We start from the raw sequence: 20,988 nt of genomic DNA, 5'->3' as shown, positions 1-20,988 counted from the left end.
CTCCTCTGCTCGAGTATTCCTGAAAAAGCACCTATCACCAGACAATAACACCCATGCACAGTTTGTCAGTGATTGGTGTAATGTACGTATTTACCTTTCAACTAACACACAGTTGGCTGCAATAGGATGACGCAACTGAACTCGCAATAAAACATTGGATTTCTGCTGCATTATCTTTAGAGGAACTGCCTTCTTGAGACTAGGCACCTTGTACAGACCTGCCACACCAACCCATACCACTAAACTGACCTTCCAAATGCTGCAACATTCCTTGTGCATCCCGCCTTTGCTTGTAATGTTACTAGCGTTAGATCATCGAACCTGCTAGCACTACCATCCCTATTAATGGCACTGCATGAACTCCTCGCTAATGCTAGCATTTTATTTTTTATTTTTTAACATAGTTAATATTACCTGTCTTTTCTATTTTATTTAATGTATATTATTTCCTAAATAAAACATTTAACTTTAAAAAAAAGTAGCCCTTAGACCACATCTCTTACATGAGCTGTTGCATACCTCTTCTTGATAGATGGTGCAAGCTGATTATCCCTTGGTCCTCATTGCCTCGCTGATTTTCTTTGCTTCTCTTTAGGTACAATCATGATGAGTGGCTGTGGGATCCTGACCAATGGGAAGGGAACACGCCGCGAGTACTGTGAGTTCAGCCTGGACGAGCTGCAGGTGAGATTGTGTCTCCTGCAGGAGCAAATAGCAATGCCGTGCTCAGTCCAGTGTCTTTTCACTCGTCTTACACTTGTAGATTTCTCTATGAACTAAGATTACAGCCTTCTCATATAACTTCTTAAGGCCAAAGACAACAGCATCCTACTAGCCACATCACAGTACTCCAGAACACCAAATAATAGTCACACCCCCACCCACCCAACCTGCTCAGTCTTGCTGAGTGCATCACCCTGTATTCAATGTCTTGCACATACCACTCCCTTTTCCCTACTTTACCACCCTCCGCTTTGTTACTCATTGTATTCTGTTACAGATGTTGTCCGAGGGTCACTGTTGTCTTCCTATTCTTGCTGGAGTTGGTTTGGGTTATTTCTGTGCGGACTCCTTTAAGTGCCTTCTTTTTCTGTCTGCAGGAGGGTGATCATATCGGCCTGACCCGGAAGTCGAATGGTGCTCTGCACTTTTACATCAATGGCATTGACCAAGGTCTGTCTTTCCTCCTTTCACTCCTAACCTTAGACCTTGCCTGCTGCCAGGATGGTGGAGCTAAAACCATAGCCTATATGAAGGAAGACTGGGCAGATGGGGCAAATAGCAGGAAAACCAGAGGTCTCAATTATTGCAGTTGGCTGGCCAGGATGAATATAAAAATGTCTTTGTAATATAAAATCCTACAAAGAAGTAGCCCTTTGGTATTAATACTGATCAGCAGGCACAGGCTCCAGATAGAATTTTAAGGTGATGGAACACAGTCCAGTTTTAAAGGCAAGTAGTAATTTTTTATATTCAAAAGAATAGATTTTCATTTGGAAACATTGATTTATTTGTACCAATAATTTTGAGCCTTTAAATGCCCACAAATATTTGTCTACACTGTTCTTTTCTCGTTGGGCAGCAGTAAAGCACAACAGATGGTAGTGTGGAAGAGTCTACTCTAACTGAACAGAGCAATTAGAGCAGCCTGAGTAGCATCAGTGTGCCATCGTAGCTATGCACCATTTTGGATGGGGATATTCTTTTCAGTTTATTCCTGTTTTCTGGAGTCCTGAGCAGTGACATTTTGTCCTACACTTTATAGTTGTCGCTATTTTTAAATCTTTTAAACTGTATATACCGCTTCTTTTTAATACGTACTTGCATTGTTGTAAACTAGACAGACTACATTTCTGGTTGTTTATTCTTGTACTGTATTTTTTGCCATTTTACTTGTTATGCACTTTTATGGATGTTTTTTATTCCGAATAAAGATCTTTGACTTGACTTGATTAGTCCCACCATTATCCGTTTCTGGCAGCAGTTTACAGTCTCAATCTAGGTACTAGGAATGTCATTCGGAAATGGCCTAAATCAAACAATGTGCAAAATGAAATACAAGCTTTATGGTGTGCAGTTCCCTTGAAAACAGGTGACTATAATTCAATGAAGTGGACAGACACTTCCTGGCTTTAAGCACTGAATTTTACTCCAGTTCATCATACCATTTCTTTCAAAACGACAACATAAGATTTTTCAGTGTTTTGTTTAGTAAAAGAAGCACAAACATCCCACCCTTTAAACTCAAAGAAAATACATATTTGGTCTGAATATCTAAATCCCTTGGAAGCTTTGTCAAAGACATCCAGCCTAATATTATGGCAGTAGTTGAAGATGCAGATATGCAAATACTTCAATAATTAAGCAAAAGTCCATTCAAACAGCACTGCTGCCGGCCCTCATTTCCCTTCTTCCAGTTTTGCTTTTCCTCACTGTCCTTGCTTTTCCCTACCGGCATGTTCTGCGAATCCCAATTTCTCATTTGAGGTCCCTCCTCTCTTCCAGGTGTGGCAGCCACCCAGACACCCTTAGTAGTCTACGGTGTGGTGGATCTTTATGGGATGGCGGTGAAGGTGACCATTGTTCATAATCACAACCACTCCGACCGTCTACGAAGAAACAATGCCATCATGCGTGCCCTTTCTCCCGATGTTGGGCGTCGCTCCATTGAAACCTCCGAACCAGAGCAGGAGCGACTCCTCTTCCACTCTAATTGCGGTCAGAAGGCAGCCATTATCAATGAGGGCCGGACAGCCCTACGGCCGCAGTAAGTATCTCAAACATTTATTGAGCCAGTGTGATAAAATAGACTAAATCCTGTGTGTGGTATTGTATCCCTCTCCTAGGAGTATCTTACTGGTAATCCTATCTCCAATATCCAGCCTAATTCTATTGTGTGATGAATGCTGATAAACTGGCACATGAGGCTGCTGTTCACAACAGAGCTAGAGTGACAACTGTGTTTCACTCCCGTGGTTAGCCTGTTGTTAAGACATCATCTCTGGTTGCAGACTAATTACATTGCAGAGGACACCAATTTAAAAGACTCTTGAGAGTAGTGTTAATGTGGAATTAGTTGTTGTTAATGATCTTCATTCTTTGTCTTCACAGTGCCACAGATGACTTCAACCATGGTGTTGTGCTCAGCAACCGGCCCTTGCGCAACAATGAGGTCTTCCAGGTGCGGATTGACAAGATGGTGGACAAGTGGGCGGGATCGATTGAGATAGGCGTCACCACTCACAATCCCACCTACCTGCAACTACCGTCCACAATGACCAACCTGCGCTCTGGTAAGGGACTGTTTGCTGTGGTTCACACTGATGGTGTGATAAAAATCTTTCCAGTGCTATGTGCATGGCTTTTGCTCTCAAGATTGGATATTTGAGATCCTGTGGGGGGAGTTTTATAAAATAGCAGCTTGTGTAGAGGTGTCCACTCTTTGGGAAGAAGCAGTAGCTGAATGTCATAAAGGAAGGGCCATTTCTCAATGCAAGGAGAGGTTCTTTCTCTAGCTTCATCTTCAGAGATCTTTGTGAGCTTGGTTTTCCAGATTATAAACTATGTCACAGCTCTAGAGAGGTTCTTTTTCATCCAAAGCAATCAATATCATGGGAGTTGCACTTGGACTCCAATATATAGGTAACTGAGGATGGGTATTCTGCATTGTTCATGGTATTTTCCTATGTTTTCTATAGTTGATCTATGTGTTACCGTTAAGTGTGCCTTGCCAGATTTTGGGCATTGTTTCTCTTTAGTCCCAGGTTTAACGTTTTCCAGTCAAATTCCATCCATGATGGTGCCCCAGGCCACATCTCTGCAACGCCTTAGGGCATTTAAAGTGTAATCCGTCCCCCATAACATTTGCCCAGAGAATCGTAAAAATTAATTACTTCCAATTTGCTTAATCTCCATCCCCTTTTACCGTCATGTGCTCTTGGTATTGCAGGCACCTGGATGATGACCGGAAATGGAGTGATGCATAATGGGACCACTATCCTGGACGAGTACGGTCATAACCTTGACCGATTAAAGGTCAGTCCCAGCCCCACCTTCACCCCCAGCTCATCACCAAGGCTCCTGGTCTCAGCCTGCATGTCTTGCTGTGCCTTACCTTGCATCACTTCATAAGTGATCCACAACTTTCCCTAAAGCTATCCTCTTCTTGCTGATTTCTTGGAGTCTGCAACGTGCCTACCTTTCTCTGATGTGTGTCCATACTCTGCATCTTCTTCTAGTGTAGCTGCACTCCTGCACCCCTGTTTTCCATTTGTTCCTACCCTGCTTTGTTTTTCTATCCTTTTGGTTTCCTTCACCCTGATTGAATCTGTATTTAAGTGTTCTGTCTGCATCGGCAGACAGGTTCCTAATTCTCCAGCTAACATACTCCCTTCCCAGCCATTTCTTGATGTTTCCCTCCGTTTCCAAGATTTGCCCTTTCCAGACATCCTAGATGTGTGCATCCAACTTCTTTCTGCCTGTGTCTGCCTCTTGGGAATCACCCTCTCCATTCATCCAGACATGTTCAGCATGCATTTGCCTGGTCTGATGATACTGGTCTCCTTGTCAGGTTGCTTTGCTACCAGGCCTAGATGACCCTCTGCCCATACTCCTTTCTGTCTTAGCAGGCTGGAGACACAGTTGGAGTGGTGCGTAAGGAGGATGGCACGCTGCACTTCTTTGTGAACGGCGTGGCACAGGGTGCCGCTGCATGGAATGTGCCTCCTAACGTCTATGCTGTGGTTGATCTCTACGGGCAGGCTGCACAGGCAACAATTGTGGATGACTCTGGTAGGTGGAAGAGCGCTGTTAGTGTTACAGAAATCCATGCAATCTCGAATTTAGCCTTAAACAGTGACCAGACTAGGATCTCAGAAAAGTAAAGAATTTTTATGTTTCTGTTAAAAAATACTCTAAGAATTTTTATGGTTTCAAACCACTTTTTGGGAAATCTAATAAGTTTATGTTAATAGATCAAAACAGTGGAGGTCTTCAGAATTGCATGGCTTTAAACAGGTGATATGGATCATGTAGCTATACTGTACAAAAGACATGGTGCATTTGCATGGGTTTCAGTAGTGATTTTTTTTTTTTACAGAGTTTTTTTTTTTATATAGCACGAACTTGACCCGAATCAGGTATCGGAGCGCTTTACATAGCACCAGTTCCATTACATGAGGCCACATTAAATTTTGTCAGGCACGGGGAGATTAAGTGATTTGCCCTGAATCGCAGGATGTTCAGCGTCATTGCCGAGACTCAAACCTAGTTCCACCGATTCCAGGTTGACCGCCCTAGCCGTTAGGCCAAATCCTCTCCCCTGTTTTCTTTATGCTTTTAGATACATTATTAGTGAAGTCAATAAGTTAGCAGCAATGAAGCAAGGGTAAGCTAGTCTTTCCATGGGTTTGTGATGTGTCAGAAGTGATGTGACCTGTTTTATGAGGTCCTTCAAATCACATTCTCGCTGTTCCTGTCCTGTCTCCTACCCAGTGCAGTTAATTCTTCTCCTTTTGACTCTCTGTCTTGAACTGTGCCCTTAGATCTGCTTCCTCTGCCTGATGACCTGTCAGAAGGGAATAACCAGCTTTCTCCGAGCAGCCCTTCATCCATCACTTCCGTGAATGACCTTCGTTTTCACAGCTTGCATGGGAATAACGCTGTAATCACCAATGGGGGCAGGACAGCGCTGCGTCAGAACTGTCGCAGCGAGTTCAACGATGCCATTGTCATCTCCAACAGGTTTGTTTTCCCAGTAGCATGGATGGGTGGAGGTGGGCAGAGTCTCCTCTCTGTGTGAGCACCCTCTAAAACAGACAGGTTTTGTAGCCAGGAGCATTTGTTGGAGACATGAAGATCACTTATGGAATTGTAGGGAACCTGGTGCCGACAACACTGGTGGATTCTCTTGTCTTCTGGATTTAGAGGCACTATTTTCACGATTTTGTGGGGTTCAGGGGAATAGGCAATGATTATTATTTTGGTAAAACTCCCCTTGAAAGCTCCACAGTAACGCCCTATAAACTGATGGTATTGGAGCATTCATGTCAAGTTTTTGGAGCATTCATGTCTAGAATAGGGGTGTCTGACATTCACATAATTTGCTTTTGCTTAATTATGCCAAGTTTCAGCAAATTTACATGAATGTTCTCAAAATTAAATGAAATACAAGCGTTTGTAACATGAAATGTCAGATTTTGATGCAATGGTGCATTTCACGCTAAAGAATAGTGCAAAGTGGCAAAACCACTGCAAACAACAACTACTTGTGTTGTGTTGTTTCCCCAGTGTTCTGGGTAAAGTTTTACTGCAGTGGAAAGTTCTCTGTAAACATTTACCACAGATGCTACGTAATTATGCAAAGTGGCATAATGGTGTCATTTCAGGAACTCTTCTTAACAGGTATAACACGAAGTTCACAAAAATACGTGAATTACACCAGTGTAATTGAAATTTCGGAACCAGCCTAGTACTGACCAGAATGGACCACAGAGATAATTGGGGAGATACAAAATATACTCTCTGATGCACAGTGTAAATGTATTCAGCGTAAATAATATCTTAAGCAGTGCTAATAATAATAACGTGGGGGAGGTGTTTTTATGCGTTCACAAATGCCACTCCATTCTATAAACTTAGTGTCCTTGTTTCTCACTCTTGCAGGTGTTTCATCTGCCTTCTCTCTTTCTCACTGTATTTCAAACACTCTCTTCCTCTTTCCTTTTTCTGCCATTGTCTCTGTTGCTGGGAGTTAATGGTAGAAATTAAGTCTTGGTCCACCAAATTGCGCCCTGATCTTAAATTAGATATTTTAAGAGTGATACATTTGTGAGCCTATTTTACTGGGGATTCAAAGGAAACAACTGCTCAGTATCCAAGAGTGGTTTGCGATTTGGATACAATACATAAGCAGTGGGCCTTTACAGTGTCAAAACCAGAGAATCTGTCTACGTCCGCATGCTCTTTTTCCTCACTTCCGTTTTTAGCAGTTACCAATCTTCTTTAGCAGCCTTTTTGAGGGAAGGTTATGGAATGGATTGAACAGAGATAGCTGCAACATTTGGCGTGTGAGAGGAAGCTTGGGTCTGAAGCAGAAATGTTGGAAGAGTATATTAGCCACAGAAGACATGTATATTTTTTTGTATTTTGACACTACTAAATAACATCAGGCACACAGGATTAGAACTTTGGCAGCTCTAAATATCCTTTGCTGACTTTTGTTTGCCACAGGCCCTTACGAGATGGTGAATTGTTTGAGATTGTCATTCAGAAGATGGTGGATCGCTGGTCTGGTTCCATCGAAGCTGGTGAGTTTCATTGAAGGGGCTGTTGCTGTGTTAGAAGTGTAGTGCCTCACTTGAAGAGGTTTTTGTCAAAGAGGTAAGAAGGTCTCATACTCGAGGTTTGCACGTTTTATCTTCCAGGAGAGGTACAGTATGTCTTGAATTCCCTGTTTTGACTGTGCTGTTTTTTTTATTTCTTCACATCCTCTAGGTGTGACCGCCATCCGTCCAGATGAGCTGGAGTTTCCAAACACCATGACTGACATTGACTATGACACCTGGATGTTGAGGTGAGGGATGCTGTGTGTGTGTCTCTCATAAGTCCATGTTATGTTATGTTATTTGAAACTTGTAAAGCGCACGGCTACTCAAAGAGTGTCCCGGCGCTTTATTGTAACTCTAAATCACAACATAACAAGCAAAAACAAAACAGAAAGGAAAAACAGAAAACCCTAACTAAAAGAAAACTGCTACCTACAGGGTAAAGAGCCAAGTTTTAAGGCCCTTCCTAAACACCAACAAATTGGAGGTACTGCGCAGTGCCACTGGCAAGGTGTTCCACAACTGCGGAGCCAGCAGACTAAAAGACCGGCCTCCAATGCGTGCCCTTTTTATACGAGGGACCACAGCAAGACACAGAGATCCGGACCTCAGAGACCTTGCAGGATGATAAAAGGCTAGCCTTCTCTGAAGATATTTGGCTCCAGAAGCATGTAAAGCCTTGTGAGCCAAGGTCAAAGCCTTGAAAATTATCCCCTTCCGGATCGGGAGCCAATGAAGTGACTGCAGTAGGCCAGAAACCCCGGCACGGCCAGATAATCCATAGATGGCCCGTGCAGCCAAGTTCTGGACCACCTGCAGTCTTTGAAGCAGATACTCTGGCAGGCCAAGATAGAGAATGTTTGAGTAATCCATTCTCGAACCAATTATTGCCTGGACCGTTATTTTCCTATGCTCCTCCGATAGTATAGGAAGGAACTTACGGAGCATCCGAAGAAGCCCGAAACATGTGCCAGCGAGCCCTAGAATCTGGGAACACAGAGTTAGACCGTCATCTATCTTAATTCCCAGGTTCTTGGCTATCCGGGAGGAGGCTGCAGGAGGGAACATATTCGCAGGCCACCATTTTTGCCAGTCTGGATCTGTTTTACAGCCAAAAAAGAGTGTCAAACCATTATCGCCCTCTTTGTCTCGCAGGTCTCTTTCTGCTAGCTCTGTAGTACAAATCCCTCTTCATTCAGAAGTTCTGTTGCCAAAAATTGTTCAGAGGGCATTCTCATTTCATCCTTCTGTCTTTGTTTTATCTGTGTAGATCTGGGGCTGTTTTCCCTCTCTTTGGATATAGTGGATGAACATGTCTCTTGTGCTATTTTCCATCTTGTTTGCCTCATGGGGTTTGTCAGTAAAACAGATTTTCAGTGTTATTTTCCTATTCACTGCTTCATGCAGTTTGTAGGTAGAGGGATTCCTGGTATGGTGCTCTATTCCTTGATTTCGAGGATTGGCCTCACCATTTGCATCACACTTCCTTTACTGGGTTCCTCATCGTCCTCGTCTAGTGTAGTTTGTTTAATAGGTGTTTCTTCCCTTTAATCTCTCATTCACATCCCTACTCCTTCAGCTCTACCACTCTCAACAGTGTTAGCTTTACAGATTTCTTGTGTTATTCTCCAGCTGAGTCCCATGCAGCTTTGTCGCTTCTTCCTCCAGGCCTTATGTTGACAGGCTCACCTCAGTTGATCTTTGGTAAATTATAATAATGCTTGTGTTTTACAATAGAGTTTAGCTGTAGCATGTAACACAGTCCTTTTCCCGAAGTCTCCATATGTAATACTTGTATGCTGGTTCTGTCCCTAATACATATTCTTTATTTCGGCATTCTGCCATTAAAGACCAACACATTTCCAAACAATATACAAATGCATGTAGGAAAACAAACGGTCATTAATTAAAATTGATAAAACACTCTAGGTAAAATGGCTGACCCCTAGCCTGTATATCTTTCTAGTTAGAAATACTTCTCTCTGCCCAATCATCGCCATAGAATGGGCATATTAACAACATTGGGCACTATTACTGACATTAGTCCATTTTGCAAAAAACTAATTTTGGGAGACGAGGAGAACCATCTATCTTCTCCCAATTGATTAACAATCTGTGCGTGTCTTTGCCTACACCAGAGTATTATACTTAGCAGATATGTGGTTTCATCTATCGACATCCTGCAAAACATATTTACTCCTGATACACCACATTGCAAATAAATAGGTTGATATTGTAAATACTATGTTTCCCCTAGTATCTGTTTTGAGGATTCTGTACGCCTCCATGTGCTGTGAGGTCCTTGGATTTCTGCATGTGGGAATTAACCATTTGGTCCTAGGCCTGCTGTACGATGGGCAGAAAAAGGAAAAAGAGGGCATGGACCGAAGTTTCATCTGCAAGGCCACAGGATGGGAAGGCCAGCTCCTCGTTATTGCCTGCACTAGCTCATTTGTGAGTGAATGTGCACAGTGGGAGGGTTCCATATCTAAATTGTATGTAGAGTTTTCTGATCATGTTTGGTTACATTTTGGCTCAAAACTCTTCAGCCTTCTAGATGTTCTTTAGCTGTACAAATCTGATTGGCAGTGAAGCCAGTGTTGAGCTAGCTTGGAGAGTACCAGTTTTGAAATCCTTATAGCTCAGTTTGAGTTCAGCTTCAGAGATTAGGGTGCAGGCCCCCCCGGGGTCATCCCAGAGCATGACTTTCCCCATGCTTCTCAAGGTTTCTCTGACATATCTAATCCAAGGTAGGTTGTCTGCCCGCCTGTATGCCAAGTATCTCTTTCATACCTTGTCTATAGGAGGTCAGCTCTGGGGTTACCCAGACTCTCCTCCAATAGAGTAGGGGTTACCCAGACTCTCCTCCAACAGAGTAGAGTAGGGGCCTGATAGCAACCCCCTCATGTTCCTATTCACTTTGCCCTGCAAGCTCTTGTAAGTGAATTGTTGCTTGCTAAGGCAGGTTGTAGTCTATGCAGCTTCTCCCCCCCCCCTCACCCCTCCCCCCCGAGCGCTAAGAGACCTGACGGTGATTTAGCGCTATATAAATAGCAATTAACATAACATAACAGTGTAACAGCAAATTTGGCACCCCGCTAATCTCTAACTTAAAGACAGTGGGCCTTTTCTCACCCTCACAATGGATCAGTGATGCATGGGTTTCTCCTATTTTATTTCCCTCCATAATTTTTTGCATTCAATCTACTATTTTCTGCTGTCTTTCCTTCCCTCAATTGTTAGGCCAGTAACTAGGAAATTCGGCTGTTTTTACTCTATCTCTTCTAATTTTCCACATTCTCATCCCTCTACTTCAATCCCTATCACAAAGTAGCTGGGAATATCACTGGCAGTTTTGTCCCTGTCTGCGTGTTTGTTGATGCTTGCTGATTTATCAATTGCTTAACACAGGTCTCCAATTCTTTGTTTTCTGTTTGTCTTTCCCATTCTTCCTGTTACTCCTAGTCAGTCAGTTGTTGTGCAAGTTCTGATGCCCTTACCCGTCTCCGCTTAATCTCTTGTCTCCTTCTTCTTTTTTTGGGGACTGTTAATTGTGCATTTTTTAACAAAGGTTCTATTTTTCTGTTCCCCAGTGGTACAGCCATCATGCAAGATGGGAACACCATGCGCAATAATTATGGTTGTGACCTGGATTCACTGACCACCGGCTCCCGGATTGGCATGATGCGTACAGCCAAGGGCGACTTGCACTACTTCATCAATGGTGTGGATCAAGGCATCGCCTGTACTGGGTTGCCCCCAAGCAAAGGTAATCCTGTTGACCATCCGCCTGCGCAGAAAGTAAAAGCGCACTCACAAAACCAGACACGTACACAAATTAGCAAGCAGTCATCCAAAAAATGCACACAAGTTAAAAGCACACAGACCCATGTGGCTTTATTGATACTTTTCCATCATGAAATCGTCTTTACTATTCATAAACATTAGACTATCTCTACCTATATCCTGGATTTCAGAACACATTTCAATATGTTTATATAATGGCATTTTGGGATATTCTCAAAGAAAACAAGGCTATAGGAGGCAAAATGTGTTTTCTAATTTTAGCAGACTTTACAGCTTTTGTGCACCATACCAAACATTTACAATTGGCTTGGAGCCTTCCCATTGCTTACCGATGGTTGTCTTTATCGTCTCTCACATTTGGATGTTACTTATTCGATGGCCTGCCTTTTCTCTTTGTGGGTTTGTGCTTTGCTTCGATTATAGTCTCTATACCATCCTTTTGATTGGCTGACTTTTATCCTTTGATTGTTCACATTTAGTGAACTGCTTTTTTCTTTTTCATTCAGCGTTCCTTGAGAGTGCATGTGTTTTTCTCGCGCTCTCTCGTGTGGTGCTTACCCTTACCCCATCATTGCTTCCTCTTCATCCTTAAACTTACTTGATGGAGATCTGGGCAGCTGGCGTTTGTTGACGGGCCGCTCTGCATTCTAAAAAGGTTTGCAGCCTCCGTTGCTCCATTACACCCCACCCACAGCTTACCCACTCCCCACCCACTCCTCCGTTGCCCCTCGCAGTTGTATAAATATTCATTTATTTTAATCTTTTTAGAGAGCGTAACAGCTACCATTTGCTTGCAGGCCGCTCGGCTAGCCACAAAGCTTTCACACTACTAAAATGGGGTTTTTCAGTATTTTTTTTTTATCTAGGTGGCGCCCATCGTCTTAAATCAACAAACAAAAAAATGGCACCCATGGCAGTCCATAGGTCCTCATGCATGCTGACCCATATGTGTCCCATATGTATGCATACGTAAGCGTGCCTTCACAATGCTGACTGCCTCTTTGTGACTTTTTTCCTTTTTTTTTAATTGCTGCTAAAAGCCTTTTGCCTATGTTGATTGATCATAGGTCATCAAGGTGAGACCTATTGGATTTCCTAGTCCTTGTGTAAGGCTATTATTTATTCAGATTTACCCTGTGCCTAATTACACTTTGTCAAATTGTTATGGGCTTGGCTCCGGAATTCAGCTTTGAAGAGAGGGACATGTCAGAAGATGACAGATGGGCAGTTAATAGAGTGCACTAATCCCATGAGGTTGAACCTGGACCTGCTGTGAAGAGGCAAGAGCCTTCTTCGTGTGGGCCCTACTCCAGCAGTAGGACCAAGGAAGACTGCTCATCTCCCTCAGACCTCGATTAAGACATAGTTGATCACCCAGTGGGGTCCATCAAATAAAGTGGGTCATTCTTGTTCTTGCTCAATTTTGAGCTATACAGCTGTGCGGTATATAACATAAAGGCATTTCCTATTGAGTGCTTCACCAGCGACTAATTTAACGTTGAGGCTGTTTTGACCATTGGCTCTGACTTCATTGAGAGTGCTCTATAGCCATAGGTTTTGACCTCAAGCCATCGCATGACATCAAGATCTGCGTCAAAATCCTCTGCAGCGATGCCAGAATATAGTCAGTCAGTGAGAGAAAGAAGTACATTATCTTCTTCATCTGGATGGGACGAATCATTAGCAAAGGGCCCAGCTTTGGAGTTTGAACCCATATAGTTGCTTCTGAACCTAATGGAAAATGGAAACGAAGATGGCAGCTCTTAATTTGGTACATTGGGGCTGTGGGTCAGCACCCTTCCGAGTCACACTAATTCTGCCCCAATTAATGCCCAGAACCATTATTTGCATTATCACTGGAATCAGTAATCATATTTGAATACACGCATTGCAGTGTGTACCAAAAATCATTTTCAATAGCATGTAGGAAGCTGACTGTTTATATGATGTACCAAAAAGAGGTATATAATTGAAAAAGTCCAGGTATTCCCTTACTAGTGGACAGGGGCTTGCTCTATTAACCCCAAGGTGCTCTTCTAGGGAGTAGTGTGGTTGAGCTGCCTTAGGCTTCTCAGAGAAGACTGTTAGACATCCACAAATACACACAACAGTCAAAAAGGATGCACACGACTCAAGAAGGAGATCCACACCAATTTATAAAAAAAACAAATAACTTCATATTAGGCACCAGACTCAATAGGTTCAGTTAAAAAAATAATTTCAATAGAATAGAAGTCAACAGTGCATTTTTCAGAAGCTGCAATGTTATCCTATGGGAGGAAGACCAAGTACGGAATTCAGGTACAGGACAGTGACTTATGGGGCCAATCTCCGGGACTTAAGGTGAGTGGTGGGCATGGGCCAAGGCAGAACCAGCAAAACACCACAAGCGGCACTAGGGCAGCCAGGTGTAGGGGTGCAAATCCGAGTTGGGTAACCAGTGTTAGTCTAAGGGGATCGGCCTTTGCGTAAGAAGGCTGCAGGCTTTCACTGGGAGGCCAGTCCGGCTTTACCAACAGGTGCTCAAGCCTCACAATACTCAGGACACCTTTGTTCCTCTTCTCCACTGGCTTGGGATGAAAGGGTGCAGCGGTGTCCTTAGGCGTCCGTTTTTTCTTACCTAGAGCAGTTGCGGTCGATGGGGGCCTGCAGACGGGCTGCAGCCAACGTGAGGGGTGAAACCACAGTGGACTCGGTCTCTGGAGGGCTGGGGGACCACGTTGGCACTGTTGGTCCACTTCAAGTCGGGCTTGGAGAAATAGGTGCAGTGGTGTCCTTAGGCGTTAGGTTTTCACAGTCTTGGAGTCTCTTTGTGTTCCTGCAGGAAACAGGGAAGCAAGTCCGCTACTTCATAGGAGTTTTTGGTTCCTGGGTGAAGGGCTGGCAGGTCTCCCAGGGTTTGGAGACATGGCAGCTGCAGGACAAGTCACATTTTGATGCAATTGTCGAAGTGAGCAGGCAGGCTGGCAGGGTTGGCACCAAGTCAGTTTCTTGATCTTCTAGTCTTGCTCTTTGTGACTCTTCAAATCCGTAATAGTCTTTTCAGGTCGGCAGGATCTGATTTTCTGGTGCCAGGGGCTCCCCTCCATACTGAATTTATTCAAGTGTTTTAGGGGAGTTTAAGGTAGTAGCCAATGGGCTATCTACTCCTGAAGTCACTACACCCCCTATATTACCACTTCCTGTGGGAAGTGGGCATAACTCTGTCCCAGAGTTCCTAAGTTTGCCCTCTCCAAGATGGCCAACTCTGAATAGTCGTGTCAACTTCATGTAGCCCAATTTAGGGGTGATACTAGGTTGGAGGTGGCGCGCCTGCCTAACTAGCTACTCTTCCTGCCGATGTAGGTGCCAACGGTCTCTAGACAAAGGGCGTCTGCTTCCTCTCCTATGAGTGGAGTCAGACTTGCATATCCCAGGCGGTGGCTTCTTTGAAGTTCCCCAACCTTGAAATTCATGTTGCTGGGGAACTCATTTTCACTAGTGCCCAGTATTACCCCTTAAAATGGCTTCCCTGTTCACTTGTTGTAGGAAGCTGGCCCTTTATATAGTGGACCAAAAAGAGGTTACACTGTGTAAATAGTGCAAGTGAACCCTTAATATAACAGAACCCCAGAGGAATTACAGAGGCACAAATGACACTCTATATGCTCTCTTTTATGATAGTGTGGGTGAGCAGTTAGACATATCAGAGGTAAGTGCTAAGCGAGTGTTACACACACAAAGGCAGTAAGTGAGACCACACTCAATAAAGAAATCCAACACCTGTTTATAAAAATAACACTTACTTTTATATAAATTTAGATACCAAGATCATCAGAATCGGGTAAGTACTTTTTGAGTCCTGAATTTCTACAGTTTTCTAAAACTGACAGTGCATTGTCTGGATCGGTAATGTTATCTTATGGAGGAAAAACATGTGTTACATTCAGGCACTTGTCAGCAACTTACAGGATTGTTCTTCTGGACTTAAGGTAAGTATGGGGCAAAGTCTACGGCCACACCAACAGGTCACCTATGGGGTGTCTGGGTGCAGAGGTGTGCAACGGCATTGGTTGTCCCATTCACTTTAATGGGAGAACCATCCGGTCACAAAGAGGCTGCAAGATGGGTCTGGGGGACAAGTCCGGGGGAGCTCACAAGGGAAGCTCAACCCTTGATATCCTTGGGCACACAGGGACACCCTTGGTCCACTTCTCCTCCGGCTATGGGGCTCGGTACAATGGTGTCTTTTGGGGGTCTATTTCCGGTGCAGGAGTCACTCGCGGTTGGAGGGGGCGACTGGAAGTCCAGTCTGGGCATACCCAAGAGTGGGCTTAGTTCTTGTGGGTCTGGAGACCCCTTTGGCATAGTCACCTCTCTGGACTCGGGCTGTGGAGTGCGGGTGCATAGGGGCTTACAGGCATCTGCTGGCTGCGGTCACAGACTCATGCCTTGGTCTTTTTTTTTTTTTTTTTTTTACGGAAATGGGGCAAACAGGACAGCTGGGCCACTCACGGAGTGGGTCTCATTGTCCGTGAAGTCCCTCGATCTGGAGGTCGGTCGTCCTCGGTGTTGGTGTATGTACTGGGCACAACAAGCCTTGGCTGCTGCAAGGGGTCCAGTACCTGAGCATTGGTCCTGTGGAGCAATGGTTGGTCTTGGTGTCTACCCACTCAGTAAAGAGGCAGATCTTATCTTGAGGAGCACAGGGTCCTCTTTGTTGCAGCATTGTTCACAAGTTTCTTCTATGTTAGCGAGATTGCCCTTTGGGCAATATGATCCTCAAGTAGTTTGTTTTCATGAGGTGATGATTCTGGCATTGTTTCCTCTTTGGGTATTCTTGCCTGCAGGGCGTGCTGGAGTTGTACATATCGGAATGCCTCAGTGGAGGCTAAACTGTATGCCTTAAGCAGGTCTACAAATGGTATTATTCCCTTTCCAGAATATATATCTATATATCCCACCCTTGAAATGCCCAGCAGGTCCCATTTATCAAACCCTTGCCTCTTGCCCCTGTTTCCAAGAAGATCCGACTCTCACAATGGTGTCGCCAAGGTAATCTTGTTTTTCCATCCCAGCTTACCGAGTGTAGAGTGCCACATTTGAATCGATAGGGCCGTGGGCCCCTCTAGGGGAACAATTTTTTGGTTTGGTGTACAGTGCTCGTAGATGTCCCCCTTGTTGTAGGACCAAGCAATTCATACGAAAGGCTGGTTCTGTCATAGGTTGATGTCACCATTGCCCGATCACTGTCAATTGCGCCGCCCGATAGTTTGTTTGGATATCTGGAAGTACAATTCCACCATTGTACCATGCCAGGGTTAATTTATTGAGGGCGAATCTAGGGCCCCTTGTATGGCTCTAAGAGAGTTATCGGGTACTGGAAAGGGTGTGTTCTGTTAAATGTATAAAATTAGCCAAAGCCATCCTTTTAAAGAGGGCTGCCCTAACCAGTAAGTAGTGAGCGCCAATGCTGCACTTCCCCTTTCAGTCAGATTAATGGAGAGTGTAGATTTTTGACGGTAGATAAATGCAGGAGAACTACATATGGGGAGGATCTCTTCACAAATTGGAGTACTACTCACGTTTAATTTTGTCTCCCAAGCCGTTTACGGTCCATGTCATTAACCGCTTCGGTGCGCTGAAGATTTAAAAATCCTGCGGTTCATGACGAGCTCAGCTCGTCATGAGCGTACGAGAGGTGTACCTCATGACGAGCCCAGCGTCGATGGGGTTAATCGGATTTTAGGGACTTTTTAATACTCCATGTGTAGTAGAAACCATGGGCACAGTGAGTTTGGGCCCTGGTTGATCTACCTTGCTCCTTGGTGGGAGTGTTCCTCTTGGTGTGGGTATCTGATTTGCCTGTCGTTGCGCTCTGACCTTTAGGATTCATTTGGTATCTTGGTGTCTCTTAAGAAGTGTAAAGTGTAAACCTAATAAGTGAATTAAAACCCCCTCAAGACCTTTACCCCCAAAACAAAGACCTGTCCCCGCACCCCTGCTTGATGGAGCCATTATTGCCCGCCTCCCCCAACTTAGCAGACGGGCTGTCTTCCCTCCCAACTTTAGAAACCTTAGGGGTTTGTGGACCACCGCATTCTCAGCCATCTGCCCCTTGGAGCAAATCTTCTCCCCCGGCCTCTAGTGCCCTTAGAATAGAACAACAATCATGCCTCCTGCTGTTTCCTTCATCTGACCTTCAGCTGTGTCCATTATCAATCTTTATCTTAGGGACCCAAAAAGTACCTTCTATTCACTTCTGAGCAGTTGTTCATTCCTGCATAACCATGCCTGGTGGCGTGCCGTAGCAATCTGGAGCATTTTCTGCAGGGAGTTAGTTGCACTTGCTCCCTATGCTAGCTTTTTCCCTCTGCTTAGCATCTGGTACCCTTCTAGTCTTGCTTAGGCACAGAAGTCCAGTTTTCCTGATTCTCTCCCCTCCCCTCCCCCCCCCCTCCTCAACTGGTCCTTCGGGGGAATAAAGTGCCCAGCCTCATTGGCCCTGTAGAGAACCACTAGTCCTGAGGCCAGCTGCAGACCGTCCTGTTCATCAAGGCATCGGGGGTTGTCCTTCCAGCTGTCAGTGGTGGTGTCGCTGTCCAGGGTCTTATTCCCTGGACCTGGGTGGAAAGTTTTAGATGCCAGACATCCCTGTCCACTCCTAGGATGCGACATCACTTCTCCACCCCATCACACCTCCCCTGCACAGCATTCTGGAACAGTCCAATATGGAGGTCTAAGAGCACAGATCCTCTGAAGACCTCAGCTCCACCCCTAGCTGCCATCACGGCCATGTACTTTCCTGCCATCACGGCCACGTACTTTCCCACCAAAACATCAAAGGGGAACCCCTCCTGTGTTAGCTATAACTGTCTGGTCTTCCTCACTTGTTCACTGGGCCTTGGCTGTCCGAGCCCTGGTGCACGGTAACAGCTAATTACCAGATGCAGATTTATTCTCCCTGTCCTCTTCAGGAGCTCAGTAAGGCTGTGATAATTGCTCTTTTTGTGTGGGGAGGCCTTTGAAACCCTCTTCTGGGGAGCAAAGGAATTAACTCAGCCTAGCAGGGTGACAAAAGGCCCGGAATCTAATTCAGAGCTAATCCAGAGAAAATTGACAACACTGAACGACCAATAAGATGTACATGTTTATTCTTGACACCTGCATATTCAAACTTGGCATGCATGTTCTGCCACAGTTTGACACCTCACTAGACTATGTATGCCTAAGTGGAGTAAAAGTGCTATTTAAGGCAGATTTCCCTTATGTGTCTAATACAGTAACTCTGCAGATAACTCAGTAAATATAATCACCAATCTGAGAATGCCCACTGATATTATAAAGCCTACTCCAGGTCAGAATCTATCTTTGCAGTCTCTTCTGCGCCAGGCTACCTGTGTGCATTTACCAAGCTGTGCACAAATGTAGTCTCAAACATGCAGCCTGCACTCCTGCACATGTGAGACTTCTGTTGTTTAGGAACCCCCTTGGCCTCTTAGGACCTAGAACAATGCTACTCCAATATATTGCCAGTGGTTAAACTTATTGCAAGTGTCCTGCCATCACCTTTTGTGTGTTTGATATAACACCCTAAATGGCAAGGGCATACCCAGACATGGGTCTTTTGCTCACTGTGCCACTGGCACCTATCTAGACCCGACTGAAGAGACCCAGTGAGGGAGAAATTGTTCTTGGGTTGCTTTGTTTCGGTTCAGAGAGGACCTGGCTGGACTGGGTTGGGTTATACTGTTCCTATTGGAGCAGGGGCAAGACTGATTTGCATATGGCTTGGCCTAATCGTAGGTGGTATGGTGAGCAAAGGAACAATGGTTTGCAGTGCTACCTCGAGCACTTGACAGTGATTGGACTTATTGCAATCATCCTCCCATAACCTATTGTGTGTTGTGTGCTTTATTTGCTACAGCTGGCTAATTTGGGACTGGCTGAAATATTCCTTCTTTAGAGCCCATCCATCACAGTATTTACATATCTTGAAAGACAAGGTCAGGTGTCTCCATTTTCTATTTTTAAACCAAAATCTTTTTTATTTAATTTTGAGATCATTGCATGTAAGAATCTGACTCTTGATATAGTGGACCAAAATGAGGTACACTGTGTAAAGAGTCAAGGCAAACCCCATCAGGGGTGCCATCTGAATACTATATTTCGGGGCGGTACAGGGAGTGTCCAGTAGTAGGCAATAGGCTACCTCCATTTAGGGTGACTTCACCCTCTATATGACCACTTCCTGTGAGAAGTGGATATAACCCAGACTCAGAGGACCGAAGTCCACCAAATCCAAGATGGTGGAGTTATCCAAATGATGTTCACTTCAGGTAACTCACCTTAAGGGTTGTACTAGCCTGAGGGTGAACACCCTTCCTGACTTGTTAATGTCCCCGCCTGTCCTGGTGCCTAATGGGCCCAGGGCAGGGGTTGGAATGTCCACTGTCTGGGGAAAGCCAGGGCTGCATATCAAAGTTGGGATGAGGCCTTTAGAACCTGAGGCAGTCTTTCATTTTACTGGGCCATTTAAAATTTTAAAAACGTATCTACTAAAATGTGTTTTGGAATACTGTCCAGAGGCGGTCTAATATTTATGAATTCCAGGATATTGTCATTGCTTAACTAGTACCCTTCACTGTTCGGAGATAAAACTATGCATATTTGCTTATAAACCTGCCAACATGATGAATGCAGACACTTGAACACTAAACCACACTCCTTCTGTCATTGAGCCTGAAGGACCTCGAAGCATTGTTTTTGTTTTGGTGTTTTCTTGTCTGTTTCTGTAGAAGTGTATGCTGTGATTGACCTGTACGGTCAGTGTGTGCAGGTATCCATCACAAGTGCCAGCGGCCCCATGGACAACAGTTTATCAACCAGTAACATCACTGAGAAATCTTTTCCCATCCATTCACCAGGTGAGAGTTATGCACATTACCGGTGCACATCCTTCTACACACAAAGGTATGGGTTCTGAGTTGAATGCATGCATCGTTGCTGGGCAGCATGACTGCCCCTGCAATTTTTGTACCACACCTTTCACAGTCCCAAGCATTTGCAGGTTTTATCTCCTCACCCTCTTCCGTTCCCTAGTTTCCCCATAGAAAACTCTAGAATGTATGTATTTGCTTGTAGTACATATCGTACTGCCCTCTGGAGAGACCCTTCTTATATGGGTGTAGGAAATCGGGAAGTTAAAATATAACTCTGCCTGTAATCCCTACTCACCAGCATTGGAGTACTGCCTCTCCATTTCTGCAGTTTAGGCCCTCAGGTTGGTAGGCTGATTAATGAATGTGTTGGTGCTTTAGTTCAATCAGTGAGCTAAGTGTTCATAGTTGATGATAACCAAGGTGGCAACTCCTTTATGAAGCACTCGGCGTCTCATTAGCTAGTTCTTTGCCATTTGCTGACGTGATATTTAACAAAGTTATTGTTGCGTGTTACAAATTGTCCACATTTTTTGCAACTCCATTGAGTGCTGAAGTTAGAATCTCCATGCATCAGATCACTTCAGTATTTTCACTCTCCCTATTTCGGAAGGTCCCCAAGTTGTAATCAGTCTAGTGATGTTTAAATATTCCTTGGATTAAAAGTCTGTTTACTTTTTATCTTGACATCTCAGAAAGGCCAAGGGGCAGTTAGAGATTGCTTAGTGATCCCTACTATTTTGAGTTTCTTAAAATGTTTGTACTTTGTTCCTGATGTTTTCTTATTTGCTGATCTAATTTCTTCAGTGACCCGTTTATCTGCAGCTACTTTCACTCAGTTGTATAAGTTCATTATCTTTTATTGGATTCCATCCTTCCATGAGGTTGTCCTGCCTTTTTCTGTGTAGCAGTAGTAACATGGAGTTGCTTTAATTGAA

The 20,988-nt window shown here is 44.3% G+C and overlaps 1 protein-coding gene across 2 annotated transcripts in view; it reads left to right on the top strand.

The window, feature by feature from the left end:
* The window catches only part of NEURL4 (neuralized E3 ubiquitin protein ligase 4), a 265,245-nt gene that overhangs the window by 91,723 nt on the left and 152,534 nt on the right, over positions 1-20,988 (top strand). Inside the window, exons 6-16 of one of the 2 annotated variants that reach the window (XM_078669741.1) lie at positions 596-684; positions 1,101-1,173; positions 2,506-2,767; positions 3,112-3,293; positions 3,950-4,035; positions 4,626-4,791; positions 5,544-5,742; positions 7,231-7,307; positions 7,495-7,573; positions 10,919-11,094; positions 19,910-20,038. In XM_078669741.1, the coding sequence (XP_078525867.1) occupies positions 596-684; positions 1,101-1,173; positions 2,506-2,767; positions 3,112-3,293; positions 3,950-4,035; positions 4,626-4,791; positions 5,544-5,742; positions 7,231-7,307; positions 7,495-7,573; positions 10,919-11,094; positions 19,910-20,038 (1,518 nt within the window). The remainder of the gene's footprint in view (positions 1-595; positions 685-1,100; positions 1,174-2,505; positions 2,768-3,111; positions 3,294-3,949; positions 4,036-4,625; positions 4,792-5,543; positions 5,743-7,230; positions 7,308-7,494; positions 7,574-10,918; positions 11,095-19,909; positions 20,039-20,988) is intronic. The other variant, XM_078669742.1, reaches the window with a different exon arrangement.

Source organism: Lissotriton helveticus, chromosome 12, assembly GCF_964261635.1.
Source record: "Lissotriton helveticus chromosome 12, aLisHel1.1, whole genome shotgun sequence".
NCBI lineage: Eukaryota > Metazoa > Chordata > Amphibia > Caudata > Salamandridae > Lissotriton > Lissotriton helveticus.
This window is presented reverse-complemented; position numbering and strand designations above follow the sequence as displayed.